Here is a 24,793-nt window from a genome sequence, read left to right as displayed (position 1 = left end):
CTTCCTTCTAGAATTCAGAAACTGATTCAGTAAAAAAATCTTCCATTCTGATCGCAAGAGTTACACCATAAAATACCACCTCTTGAGGCAGAAATACTTCTGGAATTCCGGATTTCCGGCAAACTCTGATATGAAGAAAAACACCAAATATTTGAACGAACTTACGCCACACTTTGCTCGTTTACTGCATTCTCGACGGCAGTTTATCGTCGCTCATCAAGGTTCAACCAAATTACCTTGTGTAAATTTTAACCTTTCGACAAATAGTGTGGTAAAACTTATCGCTGCCCAAATACACCCAACATTTGTTTACTTTCACTGCGTCCGATATATGCCACCACGAATCTACACTACGAGTCTCTCTCTGCGCTGGAAAGCCGATATTACCCTCAAGGTTTCCGCGCTCTCACACTTGAAGTCCATAGGAGCGACCTGTCCTTTAGACTTTATTTTTTGATAATTATTTGATTAAATCGGAAGAAAAATAAACATTCCATTCAGCACTCGGCGATGTTCAGACGGTCACCGTTTTACACTCGATGCTGCTGGAGAAGGGTTGTGAAATGTGGATTGTTTGCCGATCGTCAAATTTATGATTGAAGCTACCTACTGCTCAATCAGCTAAAAATGCGATCGTAGCAATTTTATGTGTGTACTCGTCATTGAATTTTGGCTATTCGACGTAACTGGCGTAAGAATGGGACAGTCCTTGCAATCACTTCATGTGAAAGCGAAAATAATCGCCTTCATTGCTAATAAAATAATTTGAGCCGATGAATTCATGTTCACATTGAAAAGTTTGACAGTTTACAGACAGATTGCATTATGAGTGTATTATTTGACAACAATAACACGGTTTTAAATTGAAGCGTCAGGTTTTAAAACCATTCTCTTGAATAAGCCTCTGGCAGAGATGAGACTAATTTGAATATCAACGAGGCGTTCATTGATGGCGACAAAAAGCACTACAACCGTTAACTCATTCACTAGTATTATTTTTTACTTTTTCAGGTTTTCCTCTGTCTGAAAAATGAGTTGCAAACCAACCCGTACGAGCGTACTCGTGTAAACACACATCCGAGTTCAACACTTTGGCTCAATACGTCGTAAAATTTCAACCCACGCGAATTTGAGTTTATCCCATTCCTTCCAAACCGCCTCTCCACTCCATTTCATTGAAAAAACCATACACCGATTCCGCACAGAAACTTGTATCATGCAACATATAACAATTTCATTCATGAAATATTCTGCCTGTATATTTTGCTCATTCAAAAAAAAACTGGTTGATCATTATCGCCACGGAGATAGAACATGTTCATTCACCTTTTCTAATGTTGGAGTTCCGTTAGACCCAGCCATGTATGTTGCACTTCCACTGCGCAAAGCTACACGCAGGAAATTACATCACCAGTACGAATAATCTTAGGCAATTTTGCGCCTAAGTGGATCAAGTCAGCCTTACCTTTGTGAATGAAAGTTTGCGTGTGCAAATTGCTAGTGATTGCGACTTATAGCGATCGTTCGAACGCTCGAACGCTAATGGTGGAGAATATTGAAAAATATTTAAATTCTGTCATCTATGAATAAATCCAACAAAGTTGAACACACGTCTGATGGCACGTCGATGGCCGTTTCCATTAGCTCGGTTTAGTTTCGTTTTCTGTATTCTAGATGAACACACTAAGTGCTAGTCGGATTCCGATTGCTGCGCCTCGCACCTCAATAGTGCAATAAAGTGGTGTTAAGTATCTTAGCAAAGGATCTATGTACGCTCGGAGTGTACACTTGATCGTTAGTTTTATGGTTGAGCAAAGAGCAATGTTCACCCATGGCACTACTAACGCGAGACTTCATTCACAAAACTCTGATGAATGTGGACTTTAGTAATCAGGCCAATGCTGTCTACTATCCAATTAACTACTTATTAATGGGCTCTGGAATTCGATGTCATCAAATTTATTTTGTCGAAATATTGTTATTTGCACTCTGTTTCGTTTATTTTAAATTTCTCACGATCAAAACTTTCGTAATTCTTGTGTAGCTCAAACAAAACGAATGTCTTGGCCATGACTTGGCGCATGTTGATTTTCAACTGCTCCATAATTTGATACAATGTTCACGTAGCTTCATGAAAAAAACTCCAACGACATCAAATAGACCTCGCTCTAAAGGCTTGATCTACTTGTAAAGCGCAAAACGTGCCCACAGCACAACAGGTTTTGTGACGTTCAACGAAAATCAGTTTTTCTTTTGGGATTCGGGAACACTAGGAAATTCGCCGATTTCCGTATTGATTGTTTAAACTGTATGAGAACATGCGTTGTTTTGGTGGTATTTTTTTTTCTCTTTCTGTAAAACTAATCTTATGTTTACATCCAGCTGATCTATAAGGCTACAATCTTAGTCTGAGTTTATTGTTTCACCAGTTTGAACCTAATGTAAAAACGAAACTGCTTTAGTAACTCAAACAACAGATACCTTCAAATATTGGCGATTAATTCTAAAAATAAAGTAGTATGTGGAACAAACTTTCATCTTCGGTTTTCATCGAACACAGCTCTCATCACTGGAAAATACCTTCTCTACAACAGGCTTCAAAAATGCTGCACCTTGACGCCACTTTTAACCAAGAAATAATGCTCGAACTCACGAAAATTAGATGATCGATCGGAAAAAATCGTCAATAAGCTCAAACACACTCATGATTTCACACAAACTCTTTTCTGACAAAAAGTTTTATAAAACATCGGCAAAACATCAGAAAGCATCGAATAGCTCTTCAGAAGAATATTTTAGAAGCTTTAACTGGACCGATGGACGGTTTGGGTGATTTCTTTGATTATCTTTTCAATAAACTGCTTTTGATAAAAAACTGATCCTGTAAAAACGGTTTATTTAAAGAAGATCGGCTTTGATTTATCTAAAATTATTTTTCCCCATTCCAATTCTTATGAAATAGAACCTCCTTCGAAGCTCCGTGTAGTATTTATTTGTAAAGGGTATAACGTTTAAAATCCGCACACACAAAATTCATCCTCAAAATTCGAGTTTTTTTTATCTGATCACATATGCATATGACCCCTGTTTTCTTCATTTCTTCGACATTCATCACCACTTCAGGCCGGTTTAGAAGGTGCCCCTTCATAATGGCCAAGTATGTTTCTATTTGGCGCAGTTCCGGAGTGTTTGGGGGTTCAGATCTTTCGGCACGAAATCACCATCATTCGCCGGATGCTACTCTAGCACATCCTTCGCGTAGTGACATGATTTTTTTTTCTTTCCGTATTATAGTAACTTTCAATACTTTTTTGATGGTTCGTCACTTGTATTTCCATTTCGGAAGAACGTCGGGAGTGAGAATTGAGACACGTGACCTTCAACTTGAGAGGATCTTCACCTCCGATCAACAGTCGAACCGTTTAACGATACCAGACACCGTGGAATTCGCGATTTCCAACTTTTTTTACGATGACATGATGTGTCAGATCCTCATTCTCGAAATACTCGTGCACGCAATTTTCTCACTGTCGAAATTTCTGTTGAAATTATGCGCACCTGATAAGATTAACTCAAAAAGTGTAAACAATACACATCAAACCAAATTTCAATTATTTTTACACAATGGATCAAATGTTAGAGCAATTTGAGTGTGTGCGGATTTTAAACGGTACACCCTGAATGGTGAAATAAACCCTTAATAAGTCATATCATGACTGTGATCATGACTGTGAAAAAATATCTGAGGATATTTTCTCCTCTTTTCTTTTTTGAGAAAAACTTTAAAAATCTCGTATTCATTGCTTCACGGAAAAAAGTGCGTTTGTGCTGTGATCATTTTTTGAATGAACAAAAAATAGTTCACTCTGGCAGTCATCTGAAAATTCATTCCTTTTGACCTACCGATTCAGATAACTACGAAAACAAAAAACGGATTTTGTTTTAGTAGTTATTGATTGTATTTGTTTTTATTTTTATGTTTACATGGTTTAAGGATAGAGGGCTCCATTTTATCAACGTTTTTTCTTGAATGTTTAGGACTTTTTACATAAGATATTCCCTTAACTTCTTTTTTCACATTGTGTTGTGTTTGTTGAATACATTGTGACGTGTTTGTTGAATGACAGGTCACAATCGCTTCCACTGACTGGTGCCTCGATTTGTCCAATTAGAGACAAATCTCTGTAATATCAAAATCGTGAAAATGTTGTAACGTGACAACGATAAAACTAAAAGGGTGGTCTAAACTAATGCGATGAGTCACATAGGGTTTAGTGAGAGAGGTATTTTAATATGCATATGATCATTATGATGAACATGAAGCATTTGTGCGTTTATGATGTTTAAATGATTATCTATTCATTGTTGTTATGTGACCAATTGAACACGATGCTAGTGATTTTGGTGTCAAAATTTCATTGAGAAAAAGCACTTGATATACGAGATTAATAATCTGCCGACACACGTAAATCTCCGAAAACAACAGTCTGCAGACGTTGGTGCCAAAAAAAACAAAACTTTCAAGTTGTAATAATGGGTGTACATCTTAGCGATTAAGATTAGACTTAAACGGCTGAAAAAAAATTTGAACCAAACTAAATAATACGCCGAACGTCTACCCTATTTTCCAAAAACGTTCCTCGGGATTTTTTCCAACCCCGAGATTGATTTTATTCGTACCTCAAAATGACCTTTGCACACAAACTGGTCGAGTGCCGCATTCAAACTCATTTCATACCATATCGACTGGAAGTAAAAGGATGGCCCTCTGACCTATCCCTTTCCCTTTTCTCTCATGCTGTTAACCATGAATGACGACGGTTCAGCAAGCGCCCTATGGTAATAGAAAGTAATCAGTAATAATAACGCTCAACTGTGTTTGCTATGCTTTATAACTTTCTCAATTGTTCTCATTTTTATTTTTTTTACCAAAAGTAAACAACGAACGCCATTGCATCATGCCAATAGCAACGCAAAATACTTCATGAGCTGGAACGTGAAAGCGAACGTTGTTCGACATTTGCAGAACTGTTTTTTTGGGTAATTATTGGAGAAGCTTCAATCAGCCGACATCTAATAGCTGCGATTAACGATTATTCTCGACCTTCATTCATCCATGTTGACCTGATGAACTGAGGCCTTTTTATTTGAAGGTTGGTGAGCACTAAGCATATTCAACCCATTGAACTAAACAAATTGATAATGATAGACAATTATGCACCCAGCATGATATACATGAATTTTAAATTATATTTATGAGGCGCACCAAAGCTGTCATCATTTGGAATCGGTGGAGATCTCTTACGTGAAATAGGAGCAAATCTCACCGGGATACACTCAGCGTAAGATGAATTAGAATTCAATTAGGTAGTGATCAATTTTGATCACGTTTAATGCTGGCATTGATTGCGAAATACAGCTTCATCTGAAGTTTCGTGAGCTTCGAACCTTTTTCTTGTGTTCTCCAGCAAGATAGAGTTCTGACTTGCGAAATTTGCCCTGAACAAGTCTCATTGATGCATTTTGTACACGAACTAGTCGGGCGTCCAATCCGCGGCTGTCGATGTGTACACACACACTGAAAATTACGGGGACTAACTCGTTAGCAAGTGCATAAGTCGGTACATGTACAATACCCGACGACGATTGAGCATGAAACGTGTACTTTGCTCGTTTGCTAGACTCAGCCCGGTTACAATCTGGATCCGGCGGTGCTACACTTCGTACGAATCTAGCGAATTTGAACGGTGGAACAAATTCTCCCGCGCTGCGCCCAAAGGGCACCGCTGTGCACCTGACCAGAATTCAATGCGAGAGTGGCGTGTGAAACTCTGGGCCACGGTGGGATCCTGGTGTGCATGTTTACGGTTGATGGAAGATTACGGCCTAGTTTACAGACAATCTGCGATTTGTACAAGCTTGGAGTAAACCTAGGTGAATTCTCGAATCTAAACATATGTTGTTAAATTTTTACACTTTAGCCAATTTTGTGAGAGGCAAAGGAAATAGTTGTTTAATGACTGTTTGTTTCGAGCCAGCCAGTTTAGATTATTCAGTTTTTGTTCATCGGAAGTCGGTTATTCTCTTAGCAGACATTCGAACATTCCTATTAATCAGATAAAGCTACAATAAATTGATTTTCACAATCCATATCTATATTATTTCATTTTACTCACAATCTTTTATCCTTTTTTATTATTTCTTCTGAGTTTTGGCGAATCATCTAAATGTTATTTAGTCAATCTTTCTAGACAGTTGTTTTTTTTCTTGCTATTATTTTTAATTTAAAACTACAGGGTGTACCCAAGCTAGCATTGGAAAAAAATATCATCTTTGGCAAAAATAATACTTTTTAATGTGCTGAAGGGTAAAATGCACAAGTAAAAGTACCTTTTTCAAGATAATTGAAAAAATATGTGCAATAATTTGCATAACTTTCATAAATGCCATACACAATTTCAGCAGCCTGGGTTGCATTTTCACCTTTATCAAAGAAAAACTGTAAAATGTACTGATTTTCTCTTTTGAAGTGTAGTCCATTGACAACACTTTGTAACTCACAACTCAATGGAGCAAACAAAAAACAGCAAATGATTTTTTTAGTGTGAAATGTCACCTTGACAACGAGCATAAATATGAAATTGTTTGATCGATACTGTACGAGATATCTAACACTGTACTGCCGTAATCTTGCAAAGTGACGCAAGCGCCAAAATTGACATTTTCCTTTTTTGTTCTAGATCGATGAAGAATTCCAAATGCTTTCAAACAACTGCGAAGTTTTACAGAAATGTGAAATGACCCCGTAAAAGCCTAAAAACGGAGTGGCGCAAGCGCCATTTCCACTGTGATGTGGCGCAAACGCCATTTTCCCTATGGTGTGACGTGATTTGATTGTGATAGGAAGTGATTTTCTATTTGATCTGATAGCATAGAATGGATTAGCAGGGACAGCAAATTTCACATAAAATCATCTTCCGTAATGAACGTTTAGCATAATGAAAATCACTTTTCCGAAAAGCTCGTCATGTCAAATGTGTTAAATCCAAAACAGTCCATCCCCATGCAGTGCTACATTTATAATAGGAATTTGTTTCAGAACTACGAATCTTGTATTTTGTTCTGTTTATAAATCTCGTCAAATATTTAAATTCATAAAATCAAACTCACCTCAAAGGAAAAAATTATCCTTGATCGATCACATATTGCACATAAAAATTGTAACTAATTAGTTTAAACTCATCAATTTAATTGTTGATTACCAAAATTGATGTCTTTTGATGGCAATGATATCTTCTATCCTCAGGTATCAAGCGATAAAGCTTCTTGACGCTGTCTACTTTCTCACATGCTCATTTCTCTTTCGTATGGATTGAAGCTGAGTGTTGATTGAAGGGTAAATATCGGATATGGTGAAAAGTTGCACTTTTCTAAATCCTCCATCGAAACGCATCTTGCAACCAAACTTAAAACATACTCGCATAAACTGTATCTGCTTTACATCGGATGATTCTGGACGGGATTATCTTATGTTTTCAATGTTTTCAATTGTATTTTGGATTGGAAAAAAATGGTACTGTCCATAATTGTTACAATCGGGTTCTGAACTATGTTAGCCTGTTCAACGCATGTTACAAAGTCGGAAAATGTGTAGAACTTTTCTCCCTGATGGTTTTTCATGCTCCGCTCAACGGCAACATTTTGGATAAAATAATTGGAAACAGATTCTCGCATACTTTTATGGATGAACGCCAATCGGTTGTGGAAACAGCGATTAAAATTTGCTGTTTCCACAACAAATTGGCGTTGGTAAAATAGCTTAAATAAAACGGCATTTTTTCAAAAATCAAGTCGATGGCAATGTTTTTCCATCAAGTGTACACAATTTGAACAGATCAGATTTTCGTAATGTACGCGTAAGCTGATTATACATGCAATTTTACGAAAAGTCTCGTACTGAAAATTCTTCCCTCTGGCGCTTGCATCACTTTGCAAGATTACGGCAGTGTAGTCATCTGCCGAGAAAATAATTGACTTCTTTTTTCCCAACCTTATATTATACACAAACTCGCCTCTCGCTAGAGTAAATACTGTATCAGTATGAACGGGAAGCATTTTTTTATTATTTTCGAGCTCATTTAATGTGATACCTAAGGATGTCAAAAGATATGCATAAATAAAAGTTTTCTAGTGTTACACTGAACATTCTTCCCCTGTGTATCCAGAATCTTTAATTCCAAGGACCACATCTAACAATGCAACTTTACCAATAGACCGCTGCAATACACCACTTGAGGTGAGATCATCTGCCCGATGCGTAGTTCCATTTCTTCCGTAGTACGTAATACACGCCCTCTTATCCAACGATTCTTGACTATAAGAACAAGCTCGCGCTCCTCTGTCTCTCACAAATTGCCGAACAGCTTCGTTCTCCTTGTGATTGTAGGTAAATATTCTTTGATCAACCATTGTCAAAACATTTCTAAAGTACATTTTGTCAAATATTTACCGGGAATTTGTGTCTTTAAAGAAAATGCTTTACTTATCATCGAAATTTATATAATCACCTTCAAAATAGACTCTTCTGAAACAATACACTTTTTTCAATGAACAATCCAGTCATTGAAACACTTTTTTACAGCTGTACTAGCAGACCCGGCAAACTTCGTCCCGCCCAAAAATTATTTTTCGTTATCGCATTCACGTTTTTTTTACTAAGCGCACGTTCATAGGTCCAATCGCAGAACTGTTCATTGATTAGACAATCTACCCTTTAAAATTACCTTTTACTATAAAATTTCTAGTACTTCTACCATAAGTCGTCATTATAATATCAGATTATTTTCAGACACAATCCTCGTTCAAGATTTTTCAACCACTTACAAATAACATGTTTCTCCGTTACATGGAATAAATGTTTGATACAGAAAATATGATACAATAAAGACAGCCCTAAATCGGACAATTCCTTTCTCGAGTTTTGCTCTTATCAACACATTCGGTGATCCTTTTTTATTTATATAGATAGAAGAAGATATAGGAGCGCGTTTTATCACATTAAAAAAATCAATCGCCATGTTTGGTTGGAATATGTTTGGTTGAAATATGTGTATTATTTTTACGGGACCCCCTCTCCATTTCAGAGGAGGGAGGGTTGTCACACCATCATAGATCATCATTTCTCGTATTCAATAAACTTCACATGCCCAATTTGGCTCCATTTGATTGATTAGTTTTTGAGTTATGCAGAAATTTGTGTTCCATTTGTATGGCAGCCCCCCTTAGAGAGAGGGGTGGAGTGTCTAACCACCATAGAAACATTTGCTGCACCCTAAAACTTCCATATGCCTAATTTGGTTTTATTTGCTTGATTAATTTTCGAGTAATGCAGAAATTTGTGTTTCATTTGTATGGTAGCCCCTCCTTAGAGAGGGGGTGGAGTGTCTAACCACAATCTATTGCTGCCTCCGTAAGGACAGAGAGTAGACTTTGGATGTACATGTCGAAAATTTCACCCGAAGTCTCGGATGCGGATGTCCAAAACCTCGACAAGGAATGTTTGCAGACGGATGACGTAGTGATAAAATCACTTATCCCCAGGGGCCGACCGTTGAACCCGTTAACGTTTGTGTCAACCCAAACTTAAAAACCAAGGCAATAAACCCCTCTACTTGGCCGCAGGGGATCGAATTTCGCGAATTTGAGGACAATGTTTCCAACTCACGGCATTTTTGGAAACCAGCGCCGATAGTCGACCCAGGAGCCTCAACGTCGACGTAATAACTCCGCCACCCCCAAACAGTACTGTTATCCAACTAGTGTCATCTACGCAAAGCTTGCACGTTGTCGATCAAATCATCTGCCCTTCCAATCTTGACACTGCGGCGACATTATTCTCAAAACATATGACACTTTATTATCAAAATGTTCGAGGCATGCGTACTAAAACTAGCGAGTTCCGTAGCTTTTAAAAATTGACCCTCACCATAACCCGTTTGTTCTCCGGCTTGAAATCGTGACTGGAAATCAAAACCCTATCGGCGTAAGTGATGTTGATGATTTTGATTTTAAACGATGTGACTTCGTAGCGCTTAATGAACTGCTTGCGGCGATTTACTGGGATGCTATACTCGGGACGCATCCACAGACCAGACAGCTGCATTGTTTTATGAATGGTTTGGTTTTTGGCATACTCGACGATCAAGTTCCACGAAAACCCAGGAGTCTCACAGTTCACTCAAAACTCCCTTGGTGGACACCAGAACTACGACACCTTCGTAATATCGTTCGGAAATCACGTAAATGTTTTTTCCGCAAAAGATCTTCGTGCAACAGGGATAGATTAAAACACCTTGAAACGCTCTACAATGAAGGTGAAGAAAACGCGTTTCGAAGTTACAACAACCGCACCGAATCAAACTTGAAACGTGATCCAGCATCTTTCTGGTCCGGAACCTGAAAAATACTACTCGAATTCCCTCAGGAATGACGCATGATGGAGCTACTGCGGACTCGCCCGAGAATATCGCTGACTTTTTCGCGGACCTTTAGTAGCGTGCACAATCGTGACACTCCCAGTTTTTCAGCGGCTGGTCGAAACATTCCATCGTTCGACATAAACCTTCCGCTATTAACTTTCGCTCCAAATGATGTAGCTGCAGTTTTGAAAAACCTTGACGCTTCCCGGCACAGACTGTCTACCTCCAGAATTTCTAAAGGAATGTGCAGATGCATTGAAAACTCCTACCAGCACAATCTTCAACCGTTCCCTGAGCGAGCGTAGGTTTCCAGAGGTGTGGAAGATGGCATCGATCACTCCAATCCACAAGTCTGGTAGTGTTCACGCCATTGGTAACTACCGAGGAATCTCGATACTATGCTGTATTTCTAAAGTTTTTGAAGAACTCTTCCACCGGAGTCTCTTTAATGCGGTTCGTTCGTTCATAACTGATGCTCAACATGGTTTTGTGAAGAGAAGTTCAACCGCTTCAAATCTGATGAGTTACATGAGCGTTCTGTCGGAAACTGTAGAAAGTCGCAGTCAGGTAGATGCTATCTATTTTGATTTCTCGAAAGCTTTTGATAAAGTCCGCCACGAACTGGCTATCGTGAAACTCAAACATATTGGACTTCCTGAATGGATAACTGAGTGGCTCAGATCGTATCTAACCGTTAGAAAAGCTTTCGTGAGAGTTGGAAGTGCTCGTTCCCGTACATATCATATTTCATCCGGCGTCCCTCAAGGAAGCGTTCTTGGACCCTTGATTTTCATTCTCTTCGTCATTGATCTCGCCAGCCGGCTGAGGTCTGGTAAGCTTTTCTACGCTGATGACCTAAAAATATTTAGGAAAATCTCTTCCATATTGGACTGCTGTGCTCTACAAGCTGACGTGAATGAATTGGTTGCATGGTGTGCTGATAATGCCATGGAGTTGAACATCAGCAAGTGCAAGACAATCACATTTACAAGGCGCCAATCGTTTCTGTCCCATGACTACATCATCGGCTCTGCTGTTATCGATCGCGTTAACTCCATTCGAGATCTCGGGGTAATTCTCGACATCAAACTAAAGTTTACCGAACACATCAACAACGTCATCGCAAAAGGATACGCTGTTCTAGGGTTTATCCGACGGAACACGCAGTCCTTCCGTGACCCGTACACGCTGAAGGCTCTGTACAGCTCAATGGTTCGAAGTGACCTTGAATACGCAGCATGCGTGTGGGCTCCTTATCATACAACGCACATCATCAGGATCGAAAAAGTGCAACGCTGTTTTATTCGCTACGCCTTAAGACAACTGCCATGGAATGATCCCGCTCATCTTCCTGATTACGAGAGTCGCTGCATGCTTATTGATATAGAAACGCTTTCGGCGAGGCGGAAAAAAATTCAACGTCTGTTTGTCTTTGATTTACTGTCCGGAAACATCGACTGTGCGGAGTTAATCAGCGAGATACGGTTTTACGCTCCCACCAGACAGGTCCGCGAAAGACAACTATTGGCGATACGGCCGCATACAACGTCGTACGGGCAAAACGGTCCTTTGTCCAGCTGCTTCCGTGCGTTTATTGAAGTTCAATGTCACTTCGATTTTAATGTATCTAAATGTGTTTTTAAACGTAGAATTAGGAATATTAGGTAGTATTTAAGATTTGTCAGTCTGTGAGATGTTTTTTTTAATCTAAGACGAAGTGAAAGTAAATAAGTAAAAACATTTATTGCACCTGAAAACCTCCATATGCCTAATTTGGTTTCATTTGCTTGATTAATTCCAGAGTAATGCAGAAACTTGTGTTTAATTTGTATGGCAGCCCCCCTCAGAGAGGGAGGAGAAGTGTCGATTCACCATAGAAACGTTTCGTGCCTCCTAAAACCTAAAACCATATGAATCATTTGATTTTATTTTCTTCATTAATTCTCGCGTAATGCAGAAATTTGTGTTTCGTTTGTATTGCAGCTCCCCTTAAGAGAGGAGGATGGAGTGTCTAACCACGGTAGAAATATTTATTGCACCCCAAAACCTCCATATGTCTAATTTGGATTTATTTGCTTGATTAATTCTAGGGTAATGCAGAAATTTGTGTGGCATTTGTATGGCGGACCCCCCCTAAGAGGAATATCTAACCACCATAGAATCATTTATTGCACCATAAAACCTTCACATGCCAAATTTGGTTTCGTATGCTTGATTAATTCTCGAGTAATGCAGAAATTTGTGTTTCATTTGTATGGTAGCCCCCCTTAGAGAGGAGGTGGGGTGTCTAACCACCATAGAAACATTTGCTGCACCCTAAAACTTCCATATGCCTAATTTGGTTTTATTTGCTTGATTAATTTTCGAGTAATGCAGAAATTTGTGTTTCATTTGTATGGTAGCCCCTCCTTAGAGAGAGGGTGGTGTAACTAACCACAATAGAAGCATTTATTGCACTTTAAAACCTCCATATGCCTAATTTGGTTTCATTTGCTTGATTAATTCCCGAGTAATGCAGAAACTTGTGTTTCATTTGAATGGCAGGTCACCCCCCCGCCCCCTAAGAGAGGGGGGAGAAGTATCTAATCACTATAGACATTTATTGCATCCTAAAATCTCCACATGCCAAATTTTATTTTGTTTTCTTGATTAATTCTCGAGTAATGCAGAAATAGGTGTTTCATTTGTAAGGCAGACCCCCCCCCCGCCTTAGAGAGGGGGAGGGGTCTCAAACTATCATAAGAACCTTCCCCGACCCCAAAAACCTCTACATACCAATTTTCATGTCGATCGGTTCAGTAGTTTCCGAGTCCATAAGAATCAGACAGACAGAAAGACAGAAAAACAGAATGACAGACAACCATCACTCCATTTTTATATATATATATATATAGATTCATGGATTACCTTTAGTTTACGCTGCGAATTCGTTTTTATGCCTTCAATGCAGTTAAATCGGGCCCCACTTAGCGATAATTTGAGTTCCGGAAATGGGAAAAAGTCACACGGGACCATATCTTATAGAGTACGGAGTTTGTCAATCACATTCATGTCAGTTTTGGTCTAAAATTCACAATGATCGATCGATGAGCTGGCCGTTTGTGCCATATTTTCTCTCACAAACGCCTCATAACGTCAAGGTAATACTCTCTATACACCGTTTGGTCCTCCGGAAAGAATTCCGAATCCACAACACCACGAATATTGAAGAAAATAGTACATTTCCTAACGATCGACTTTGGCGTGGGTTTTTCGGAATCGACTCGTTTGCAGCGTTCCATGCCTCATGATTGTTAACTTGTTTGTATGTCATATTCGTATACCCATGTCTCGTCGCCAGTAACCATACGTTGGATGAACGTGGGATCTGAATTTGATCGCTCGAGCATGTCTTCAGTCACGGATATTTTTTTGAACCCTTTTGGCACTAGTCGTGCGAAACATGAACCAAATTATGACGAACGATCTCGTGAGAGATATTCAATTCACGGACCAGCTCTCTCCAACTTAAATGACGATTGCCTAGCATCATTCCTTTTGTTTTGTTGTTTTGTTCATCAGTTGGAGAGCTGGACGGGCGTTAGAGTGCCAATGGAAATGGTCATCTCGAATTTTCGAACGGGATTTCCGGCAAAATGTTGATTGCCGCGAAAAATTGAGTTTTTCGAAAACCGTAAAATCATCCAGAACCAGTAATCGGGTCTTCAAATTGCATGAAACGCCGTATCCAATTTTTCCATAAATTGACTCTTTGGTCTCTTTGGAACATAGTCGTTTTTCTATCTCAAAAAAATTGAGAAATGTTCAGCGAGAAGATTTGAAATTACAAACTTCCGATACATATCTGACAAAATGTACAACAATTTTCCCCCTATTTTTTTCGATAAATCTTCGAATGCAAACATCGGTTCAATGCGTTTTGTTTTTTCCATGTCGCGAAAGAGATTCTTCCAATTTAAAGTTACAAAAATAACGATATCTGCGCGGAACACTCCTTGCACTGTTGCGACTAAAGGGTGTGTCACATCAAATTGCATCACGGAAAAAACGCTGTAGAAATTTAATTTTTAGGAATTATATCTTCAGCTTTCGCTTATAATCAGATAAGAGTGTATAGATCACGTTGGCCATGCTTCACTGTCAATTTTTCGTAAATTTGGAAAAATGTCGTCGAACGAAAAAGAGCGTCGTGAATTAATCCTGTGCACTCACTTCGAGAATCCGGAGTTGTCATATCGGGACATCGGTAAGATGCTGGGAATCGTCCAGTCCACGGTCAGCAGAGTACTAAAACGATACTTCGAGAACCTAACCATCGACCGGAAGGTGAAGAACGGCAAAAATGGATGCTCCGTCAGTGAAAAAGATCACAAGCGCGTAGTTAAGCAGTTTAGACGTGATCCGAAAAGTTCGGTCCGGGATGTCGCCAATAAGCTGAATTTGTCAAGTTCATTCGTCCAGCGGACCAAGCAGCGGGAGGGCCTGCGTACATACAAGGTTCAGAAGGCTCCTAACCGCGACGAAAGGCAAAACATGGTGGGGAAGACGCGAGCCCGGAAGCTGTACACCGAAATGCTGACGAAGCCGCATTGCCTGGTAATGGACGACGAAACCTACGTCAAAGCGGACTTTCGTCAGCTGCCGGGCCTGTTGTTCTTCTCCGCAGAGGACAAATTCAGCGTTCCGGAGGAGATTCGCAAGCAGAAACTATCCAAGTTTGCCAAAAAGTACATGGTGTGGCAAGCGATCTGCTCTTGCGGAGAGTGGAGCGCCCCCTTCGTGATGACCGGCACGGTAAACGGGCAGGTGGAGGAGTACCTACAGAAGCGCTTACTACCACTATTGAAGCAGCACGAGGGCCCGACCATCTTCTGGCCGGATCTCGCTTCGTGCCACTATTCAAAGGACGTGTTGGAGTGGTACGAAGCCAACGGGGTCACCTTCGCGCCAAAGGAAATGAACCCGCCCAACGCGCCGGAGCTTCGCCCAATAGAGAAATATTGGGCGATTATGAAGCAGGCCCTCCGGAAGAACCTAAAAGTTGTCAAATCGGAGGCGGACTTCAAGAGAAAATGGATTTCTGTTCAAAAAAAACTACAACCTGACGTTGTACAGAACCTTATGGACGGGGTAAAGAGGAAGGTGCGAGCATACGGGCTTGGGCTCGAAGTATGAATAAAAAGAAAATGCCAAAAGTTGTTTAATAGTTTTTATTTTACTGCCTAAAATTTTCAAAAGGATCGGTCTACTGGGCGAATTTCTACAGCGTTTTTTCCGTGATGCAATTTGGTGTGACACACCCTTTACTACCTTCGCAGTGCAGAAATTGCCGACTTCAGTGTCATTTTTTTTCTCGATCACGGAGAAGAAAGACCGGTATTTTAATTTACGATTGGATCAATAGTCACGCTCCAGAGGGCTGCGTCTATTATGTTCCGATCATTGATTATGCTGCTGCTGATGATGATCTTTCAGGCTTTCAAGCTTGACGACTGATGACTACCACGCTCAGACTGCTTGGGAGCGGATCGTCGTTCGTTCCGTGTTTTACATGGACAGTTTTGCATAAAGTAAACATTTGTCTGTATAACCGATGTCATTTACAATCCCATTTTATATCGTATCTCTAGTTTGTCATTCCGAATGTCCAAAAATATATATCGCTAGCAATACAAACAATCAATCATCAACACGGATTGGAAAACATTATATAACATATCGTGCATCTTGGAAAGTTTAACAGTGTCTGTCGCCATTTGCAGAACACAGTTTCTTGTTGTTAATCACCTCTCGTAACCCACACAAGAGTGGAATGATTACAATTTTGTAATATTCTATTCTGCCATTCATTCACAGATATTTGACTTTCTCTCTGCTCGAGGGAATGTTCGAATCCAAACAGATATAAATAAATCATTGTCGTTACCGAAGCTCACGATAGGCGTTCGTGGCTTCTTTACTGTGACTTCCTTTCACACCAAAACTTGTATCTGAATCCTATCACAATGGACAAACCTGATTGTGTCGGCTTGTATGTCAAACCTGTGTCGACTTATATATTTTTGTTTTTGTTTCATCGTCAGGACAAACAGATTAAAATGATAAGATACATTTACCCCGATGCTCACTAACGATGTCACTATTTCAAATTTCGCATTTTTAAAACAATGGCAGAAATTTTGACTACGTCTCATTGCTTTATAACCTATTCAACGTGGGAAATACCCAATGCATCGAAACATCGGTTCGCTCGACTTGTTTCTAAAAATATTTACTATCAACTTTGTTGTTAGATTAATCGCATGTCAGTTTTATTATCGCTGATTTCCGCTACGCGAATTGGATAAACATAGAAATGCCCATGGCTCAAATTTCACATATGCAAATATTTCCTGTTATCTGTCAGATCTAATTAAGTTCAATTCATTGGCTAGATGGTTGTTTCAGATTTAATTTCGAAGATAGATATGAAACAATAAATGTTATCCGAAAACCTCGTGAGCCAAGGACCTGAACACATTGTTATTCTTCTGAAAACAAGCGAAGCTTCGGATACTTGCCTCTTTAAACCATAATTTTAAAGTATCTTTACAAGTAATGTTAAAAACAATCACCAGACCACCACGACGGATTCTTCCTCGCCGCAAGGCGCAACCGATGAAAAATGCATCGTTAAAACAATAACTATAGTTTGGCACTTGCAAAAATGAAAAAAATACTCTTATTAAACCCATTATCTCCCAACTGCCAGCGGTGAATGATAAATAGCACATTTCTCTTTCCGTTTTCTCGTATTTCTTGGCTGATCTTGATTTTATTTTTTTTTATCTCACGCTCATTCCAGATTTGGCAGCGATTCGAAAAATTTTGGAAAACGAAACCGGTGGCGCACTCTGTCCAAGCTGTCAGATGCCCTTCGATAAGGGCAAGAAAAGGAAGCTGATAGATACCTGCGGCCATGAGCGGTGCTACTCGTGCATGTTCCGGAATGAAATATGCCCAATCTGCAATCCGTCCGCGGAACAGGATATCGATCATGGTGAGTGTACTAAATTATGTTTTATCATATTTTAAACATGTAGTTAGAATGTGGTTTAATTGTACTGTAATCTCCAGTAATTCTTAATTCAACATATCTTGGTGAGGTACTAACGGTTCCATAGGAACGTTTGTGCATTTGACGAAAAGGATGAATTTGTCCATTGTCGTTGCTCTTACATACATGTTGACATCGCTTCCACACCGTTACTCGAAAACGTAATTCCAGCGAATGAACGGACAGTAAGTGCCTTCACATGCTTACGTCTCGCCGCAGGGTAATTCACAAAACAGGCAATGCTGAAACGAATTTGGATAGACTCACCTCAAACCCAACAGAAACCCAACATCAGGATAATTTTAAGGGTCCAATCAATTGGCCCAATCTCTATGGAACTGAACTGCGCCGGGATTGTTTCGTGTTACATTGATTGATGCTATTATATAACACAAAAATCGCAACAGCAATGCTGATGGTATCGCCTCACATTCGTATCAATGTTCTCGAAAAAAGGTAATGAAGATGGTCGAGTTTCGAGCGACATAGCATGCGCTGTCATAACTATTTCGCAAATAGTGACGTCAGTCGTTGTGTTTATCTTTGATTGCCCACTGCATCTATGTGGAAAATGCTATTTTCGGGAAGTAATTTATCAATTAAAAACGTACATTTTTGTAGAGCTCCAACTAAATATGAGGCAAATGTGATAGCGTGGAGTGAATATTTGTAAAATCACATCGAAAAAGACAGATAAAAGTGATATTTCCATGTGCCATTTTCACTCCCTCGTGTTCATAGAAACAACGAAGTTTCATTATTTTACCGTTACGGAGTTAATGATTCGAAGGCTCTCAGTGTCGGTATGTATGTTGTGAGATAATAATCGCCAATTAATCAAAATTTCACCGAAAATGTTACTGCTTTCGAGAACTAAGCATACGACTGCTCTCTGGACCTTTTTACCACATGAATAATCGAAATGAGCCACGATATAATTGTCATCTGTTAGAAAACAACCAGTTGAATGATTTGATGAGAATTTTGGCTCAAATTATCATGCAACCGTGAGTACTTTAAACATTGTTTTGTTTCTTCCATATACATTCCATATTGAATGCAAATAATTACGACACGGTATTTTGCTTGCCAATACAGATACACTTCGCCTACTGCTCCACCTCTATATGTACCACATTGCATTCGTATTATAAAATGTTCTTTCATTTCTGAGAGTATAAAATAACAATTACCGTTTTATGCTTCACTCCAAACCCGAGTTTGCTCAAAATATTCAGTGCTGACTACTAGAGTGACCTCATTTTGATACTCTCATTTATTTTAAGACATTCGAACCTTCAGTCAGGTTTGGCCTTGCCAGTGGTAACATTTTCATCAGTCATCAGGCTTTCACACAGTACAATATGCGAATCGAATTGCGATAATTCAGGATTTTCTGTACGATCCCTCTGAATTTCTGCGATGACTGCACATTCCCCCACGTATTGAACTTCACATCAGTTCAATAACATATCACACGTTTTGATGGGCTTATTCTCCATTTTAGGGTACAGAAACGGCTTGCGTGTGGTGAAATCTAGAAAAAACTGTAGAGCTGAAGATTCAAGAAATGCGCAAATCGGTTATGGTTTCACTCACTTGATATTTATTGAAATAAGCCAATGTTTGGCATCAACGTCACAAATTCATTGCACGTGGTTAACCCATTAACGACCAAAGTGTAAAAAATATTTTTTTCACGAAAGCCATTGGTGTAATTTTTATTATTGGCGTTACAGAGACCCCAATTTCCGTTTTTTCCATTTTCTGGAAATTTATAAAAAACGAAAAAGTGCCAAACCAAAACATTGGCCAAAACCTACATTTTTGTTCCTGTAGGAGGTTCAGTTCAATGATTATTTTCCTACTTCACAATGTGTGTTCTTTTATCAAAGTTATACTGTAGAAAAGTTTACATATTTTTTTGCATTTTAATAGGTTTTGTTTATTGTTAGGATATATTAGGTTATGTATTTCGCGCTTACACTTGTCTTGAACCAAAATCTATTGTCCAATAAAGTTATGCAAAATTGAATTAAACTGATAGTAAGTGGTAGCTAATAAACTAAGCTATCATTTGATGCCAAAACCAAAGTTGCTGTTCGATTTTTCGAACGCTTGGCTTAAAATGGATTGAATCGTGATTATCCTAACTAGCTATGAACTCAGAGGTAACATATTACTAAATGGTACGATAAGTTAGTGCAATAAGAATTCACATTTTCTCTTTAATCACAGATGTGCAGTAAAAGCTCTAAATGAACTCTAAATCTTAATCCATAAATGAATCAATATCGTGACTAGGACAACCCGTACAAAGAAAAAACTAGATATAATCATTGCAATGGTATTCCATCTCCCAATAACTGTCATTTCAACAACTGTTCGCATTAGTATCTTATTTATTTATTAGCTAGTATTGATTGTCCCATGTAATCCTTATGAAAACTTTGTTCAATATGCATCTCTCATCTCTGCAGAACTCAGATTCCTGCTACATTACATTGCATTAACTTTTCTCTTCGTTCGTTCCAGAAATTTTATCCAACAGCGGAGGCTACATGGGCAGAAAGGTACATGACTATGACACCGGTATTGGAAGCACCACAACACTTCTCAGTCCGCTAGGTTCTCCGCAGCCCGTGCTTCGGTCACATGCCAAACAGAGTGGACTATTTTCTCCGACATATCAGGTAAGAGAACATTCATGATTCGGAAGGATTCACTGTAAGACGATCAAGATATCTAAAGCATATAATTCGACGCCATGACTGTTAAAAAACATTAAAATGTATTATACATTTTTTACGTTTACAATTTCCGCGAAAATATTCTTGCACATGGTCTATGGACACATGCAGGGTAGCCAACTATAATTTTCTAAAATCAGGAAATATGAAAATAAAAATCAGGAAGAAATCAGTATAGTCCGTATTGGGTTGTCCGTAAAGTTCGCACCGATTTTTGTGAAAACAAAAACATAACTTTTATAGGTAGACATACATTTATTCAATTTTACAGTTTTGCCTACATGCTTTAGCCATCTTTCACGCTTTAAAATTCTATCCTCTCAGAACATGACAACTTCTTCGTCGCAAGCTGTTCAAGGTACGGCAAAGTATTTTCCATGCTGTCCATAGAATAAAGGCTTTCCTCATGAGGGAACTATGCATGAACGAAGCCTGTGGTAATCTGGTTATACAATATTCTTCCAACCAGACACCAAAATTTGTCGTGTTGAGCTTTGTGTTCTGAAATTGTGAAATCAAAGTGATTTTTTACAGGTGGTATAAACGAACTTGTAAAAGAAAAATTATAAATGAGATTTTTCTTTTCCGTATCGATGATTATTTCTACGTTACAGGTGAATACGATTTTTTTTCGAAAATTGTGAAAAGTGTTAAACAAAAAAACTATCTGATAATGATATTGATATTATATTATCATATTTTTTTTTTTTTATTAATTCGTTTATTTTTACAGGCTCAGTTACTTAAGTTTAAAGGAGCCGAATTCTTAAATATATTTTTAAAACTATATATATATATATAAACAATTTTCTTACATCTATGGTTAGTAAGGTGGAAAACCGATTACTCGCGGTGTACTCGAGTTTAGAAGGGTGACATATTTTTAGGAGAAGGATGGGATATAAGGAAATTGTAACAATGTTGATGAACACTCAATTCTTAAAATCTATTCGTATATCTATAGTTTATTTACATTTCAACTTATTCTACTATTTATAGCAAGGGGACGAATTACCCGCAAAGGAAGGAAAGGAGGGTATAAGGATGTAGGGACAATCACACACGAAGATCTATAGCTTTAAGGAAAACATATATATGGGACATGTAATCAAGGTCTAACCGAGCCAACACATCTCTCACCGGCACATTGGGCTGTCTTCCTCGGGCCCGAAGGGAGTTTTCTAAATTCGATCTGGCGACCAGATACACCTCGCACGACCAAACAACGTGCTCGATGTCGTGATAACCTTGGCCACAAACGCAGAGATTGCTGGTGGCAAGATTGAAACGGAAGAGTAGTGCATCTAACGAACAGTGATTGGACATGAGTCGGGAGAAGGTGCGAATAAAGTCCCGACTCAAATCCAGACTTTTGAACCACGGTTTGAGGCTAACCTTTGGGATAATCGAGTGAAACCACCGGCCCAATTCATCTTCATTCCACTTGCGTTGCCAGTTAGCGATGGTATTTTTGCGAACTAAAGAATAAAATTCATTGAAGGCGATTTGACGCTGATATATATATATATTTTTTTATTAATTCGTTTATTTTTACAGGCTCAGTTACTTAAGTTTAAAGGAGCCGAATTCTTAAATATATTTTTAAAACTATATATATATATATATAAACAATTTTCTTACATCTATGGTTAGTAAGGTGGAAAACCGATTACTCGCGGTGTACTCGAGTTTAGAAGGGTGACATATTTTTAGGAGAAGGATGGGATATAAGGAAATTGTAACAATGTTGATGAACACTCAATTCTTAAAATCTATTCGTATATCTATAGTTTATTTACATTTCAACTTATTCTACTATTTATAGCAAGGGGACGAATTACCCGCAAAGGAAGGAAAGGAGGGTATAAGGATGTAGGGACAATCACACACGAAGATCTATAGCTTTAAGGAAAACATATATATGGGACATGTAATCAAGGTCTAACCGAGCCAACACATCTCTCACCGGCACATTGGGCTGTCTTCCTCGGGCCCGAAGGGAGTTTTCTAAATTCGATCTGGCGACCAGATACACCTCGCACGACCAAACAACGTGCTCGATGTCGTGATAACCTTGGCCACAAACGCAGAGATTGCTGGTGGCAAGATTGAAACGGAAGAGTAGTGCATCTAACGAACAGTGATTGGACATGAGTCGGGAGAAGGTGCGAATAAAGTCCCGACTCAAATCCAGACTTTTGAACCACGGTTTGAGGCTAACCTTTGGGATAATCGAGTGAAACCACCGGCCCAATTCATCTTCATTCCACTTGCGTTGCCAGTTAGCGATGGTATTTTTGCGAACTAAAGAATAAAATTCATTGAAGGCGATTTGACGCTGATATATATCGCCTTCAATTGCACCTACCTTTGCCAATGAGTCAGCCCTCTCATTACCCGGAATTGAGCAATGTGAAGGGACCCAGACAAAGGTAATGACATAACAGCGTCTGGATAAAGCACTCAAAATTTCTCGTATTCTCTCAAGGAAGTACGGCGAGTGCTTTTCCGGCCTCACTGAACGGATAGCTTCGACAGAGCTAAGACTATCCGTTACAATGTAATAGTGTTCAACAGGTCGTGAGGCGACGCTGTCCAGCGCCCAGTATATCGCTGCCAATTCAGCAATATATACCGAGCAAGGATTCTGAAGACTGTGTGAGGTGCTAAAAAATACGTTGAACACTCCAAATCCTGTGGACTCATTCATAGAGGACCCATCAGTAAAGTATATATTATCACAATTGATACGCCCATACTTTGCATTGAAGATTGTAGGAACGAACCCCAATCTAAGATAATCTGGATTTTCATGGATTTTCTCCTTCATGAACAGATCGAAATGTACAGAGGAATTGATGTAGTCAGGAAAACAAACACGGTTGGGAATATACGAAGAAGAAACAACCTGCATAGAGGTGAATTCATGATATGAACTCATGAATCTAGAATGAAAATTTAGCTCGATCAATTGCTCAAAATTTCCGATCACCAATGGGTTCATAACCTTACACCGGATGAGGAACCGAAGAGATAATAAATTGAAGCTATCTTTTAGTGGGAGTACGCCTGCCAAAACCTCGAGACTCATGGTATGTGTTGAGGGCATACATCCCAACGCAATACGGAGACAAAGATACTGAATTCGCTCGAGTTTAATGAGGTGTGTTTTGGCAGCTGATTGAAAACAGAAACTGCCATACTCCATCACTGAGAGAATAGTTGTTCGATACAACATAATAAGATCTTCGGGATGGGCTCCCCACCAGGTGCCGGTAATTGTACGGAGAAAGTTTATTCTTTGTTGACATTTTTTACTCAGATACCTAATATGGGCCCCCCAAGTACATTTGGAGTCGAACCAGACCCCAAGATACTTGAATGACATAGCATGAGTGATCGGTTTACCCAAAAGTTGAAGCTTTGGTTTTGCTGGTCTATGCTTCCTAGAAAAAACCACCATCTCTGTTTTCTCCGTGGAGAATTCGATCCCTAGCCCAATGGCCCAGGTTGAAAAATTGTTCAAAGTATCTTGTAAGGGTCCTTGCAGGTCGGATTCGTTTGATCCTACGACAGACACCACTCCATCATCTGCAAGTTGTCTTAGGCTGCAATTTTGTGTAAGGCAATTGTCGATATCGCTTACATAGAAGTTGTACAAAAGGGGGCTTAAACATGAGAATATTATCATATGATATTATTATGTTTTTTTTTGTATAGACATGCATAGACATGTATAGACAAATGGCGTCAAATTCGGCCCAAAAATATGGGTGACAGGTCGTCGAACGATTAAATGTCGACAATATACCTCCGATAACGCGAATCGCATCGGAATAGATGAATTAACACTCTCGTCGCCCCGTCACCCAGATATAACTGACGCTTTCCCCGTTCAAATTGAATAGGATTCTTAAAAGGAATTTGACAGAATAGGCACCTAAATGTAACTGTCTACCAACTAAGTTTGATCTTCATTCAATAATTTATCCGCAAGTTGGGATTCGCGTGAAACTCGAAAACGTCGCGTTGGGCGATGAACGTGTTAAACAAAAATAAAGAAAGAGTAAACATTGCGGATCAGAGAGCTTTTTTATGACATATCCAACCAGGAAAACTTTGGCAGAGATCCCAATATATTTATTTCGGATAATGTTTATTCTGATTAAATAAAAAGTACATAAATCAGGAAAAATCAGGATCATTTCAGTAAAATCAGACAAAATAGGGTGTTTGTTGGGATATCAGGGAATGTACCTTAAAGTCTGGGAATTCTGGAAAATCAGGAAGGTTGGCATCTCTGAACACATGTACAATGCTTCTATAACTTTTGAGATATGTCGGAGGTTCAGGTCAACTAAAAAAAATTTCGTGCGCTTATTAACGTTCCAATTTGGTCATAAATGTAGTTGCCTGTACAGTATAACGTTTTTAATTGCATTTTCACAGCGTTAAACAGCCTGAAATTG

At 39.0% G+C, this 24,793-nt stretch overlaps 1 protein-coding gene across 9 annotated transcripts in view; it reads left to right on the top strand.

Moving 5' to 3' along the window:
• LOC129775413 (protein TANC2) overlaps positions 1 to 24,793 on the top strand; it is a 249,928-nt gene that overhangs the window by 178,402 nt on the left and 46,733 nt on the right. For all 9 annotated transcript variants that reach the window (XM_055780147.1, XM_055780144.1, XM_055780145.1 and 6 more), the window contains 2 exons: positions 17,323 to 17,517; positions 20,110 to 20,267. In XM_055780147.1, coding sequence (XP_055636122.1) covers positions 17,323 to 17,517; positions 20,110 to 20,267 — 353 coding nt within the window. The remainder of the gene's footprint in view (positions 1 to 17,322; positions 17,518 to 20,109; positions 20,268 to 24,793) is intronic.

Source organism: Toxorhynchites rutilus, chromosome 3 (genome assembly GCF_029784135.1).
Source record: "Toxorhynchites rutilus septentrionalis strain SRP chromosome 3, ASM2978413v1, whole genome shotgun sequence".
NCBI lineage: Eukaryota > Metazoa > Arthropoda > Insecta > Diptera > Culicidae > Toxorhynchites > Toxorhynchites rutilus.
This window is presented reverse-complemented; position numbering and strand designations above follow the sequence as displayed.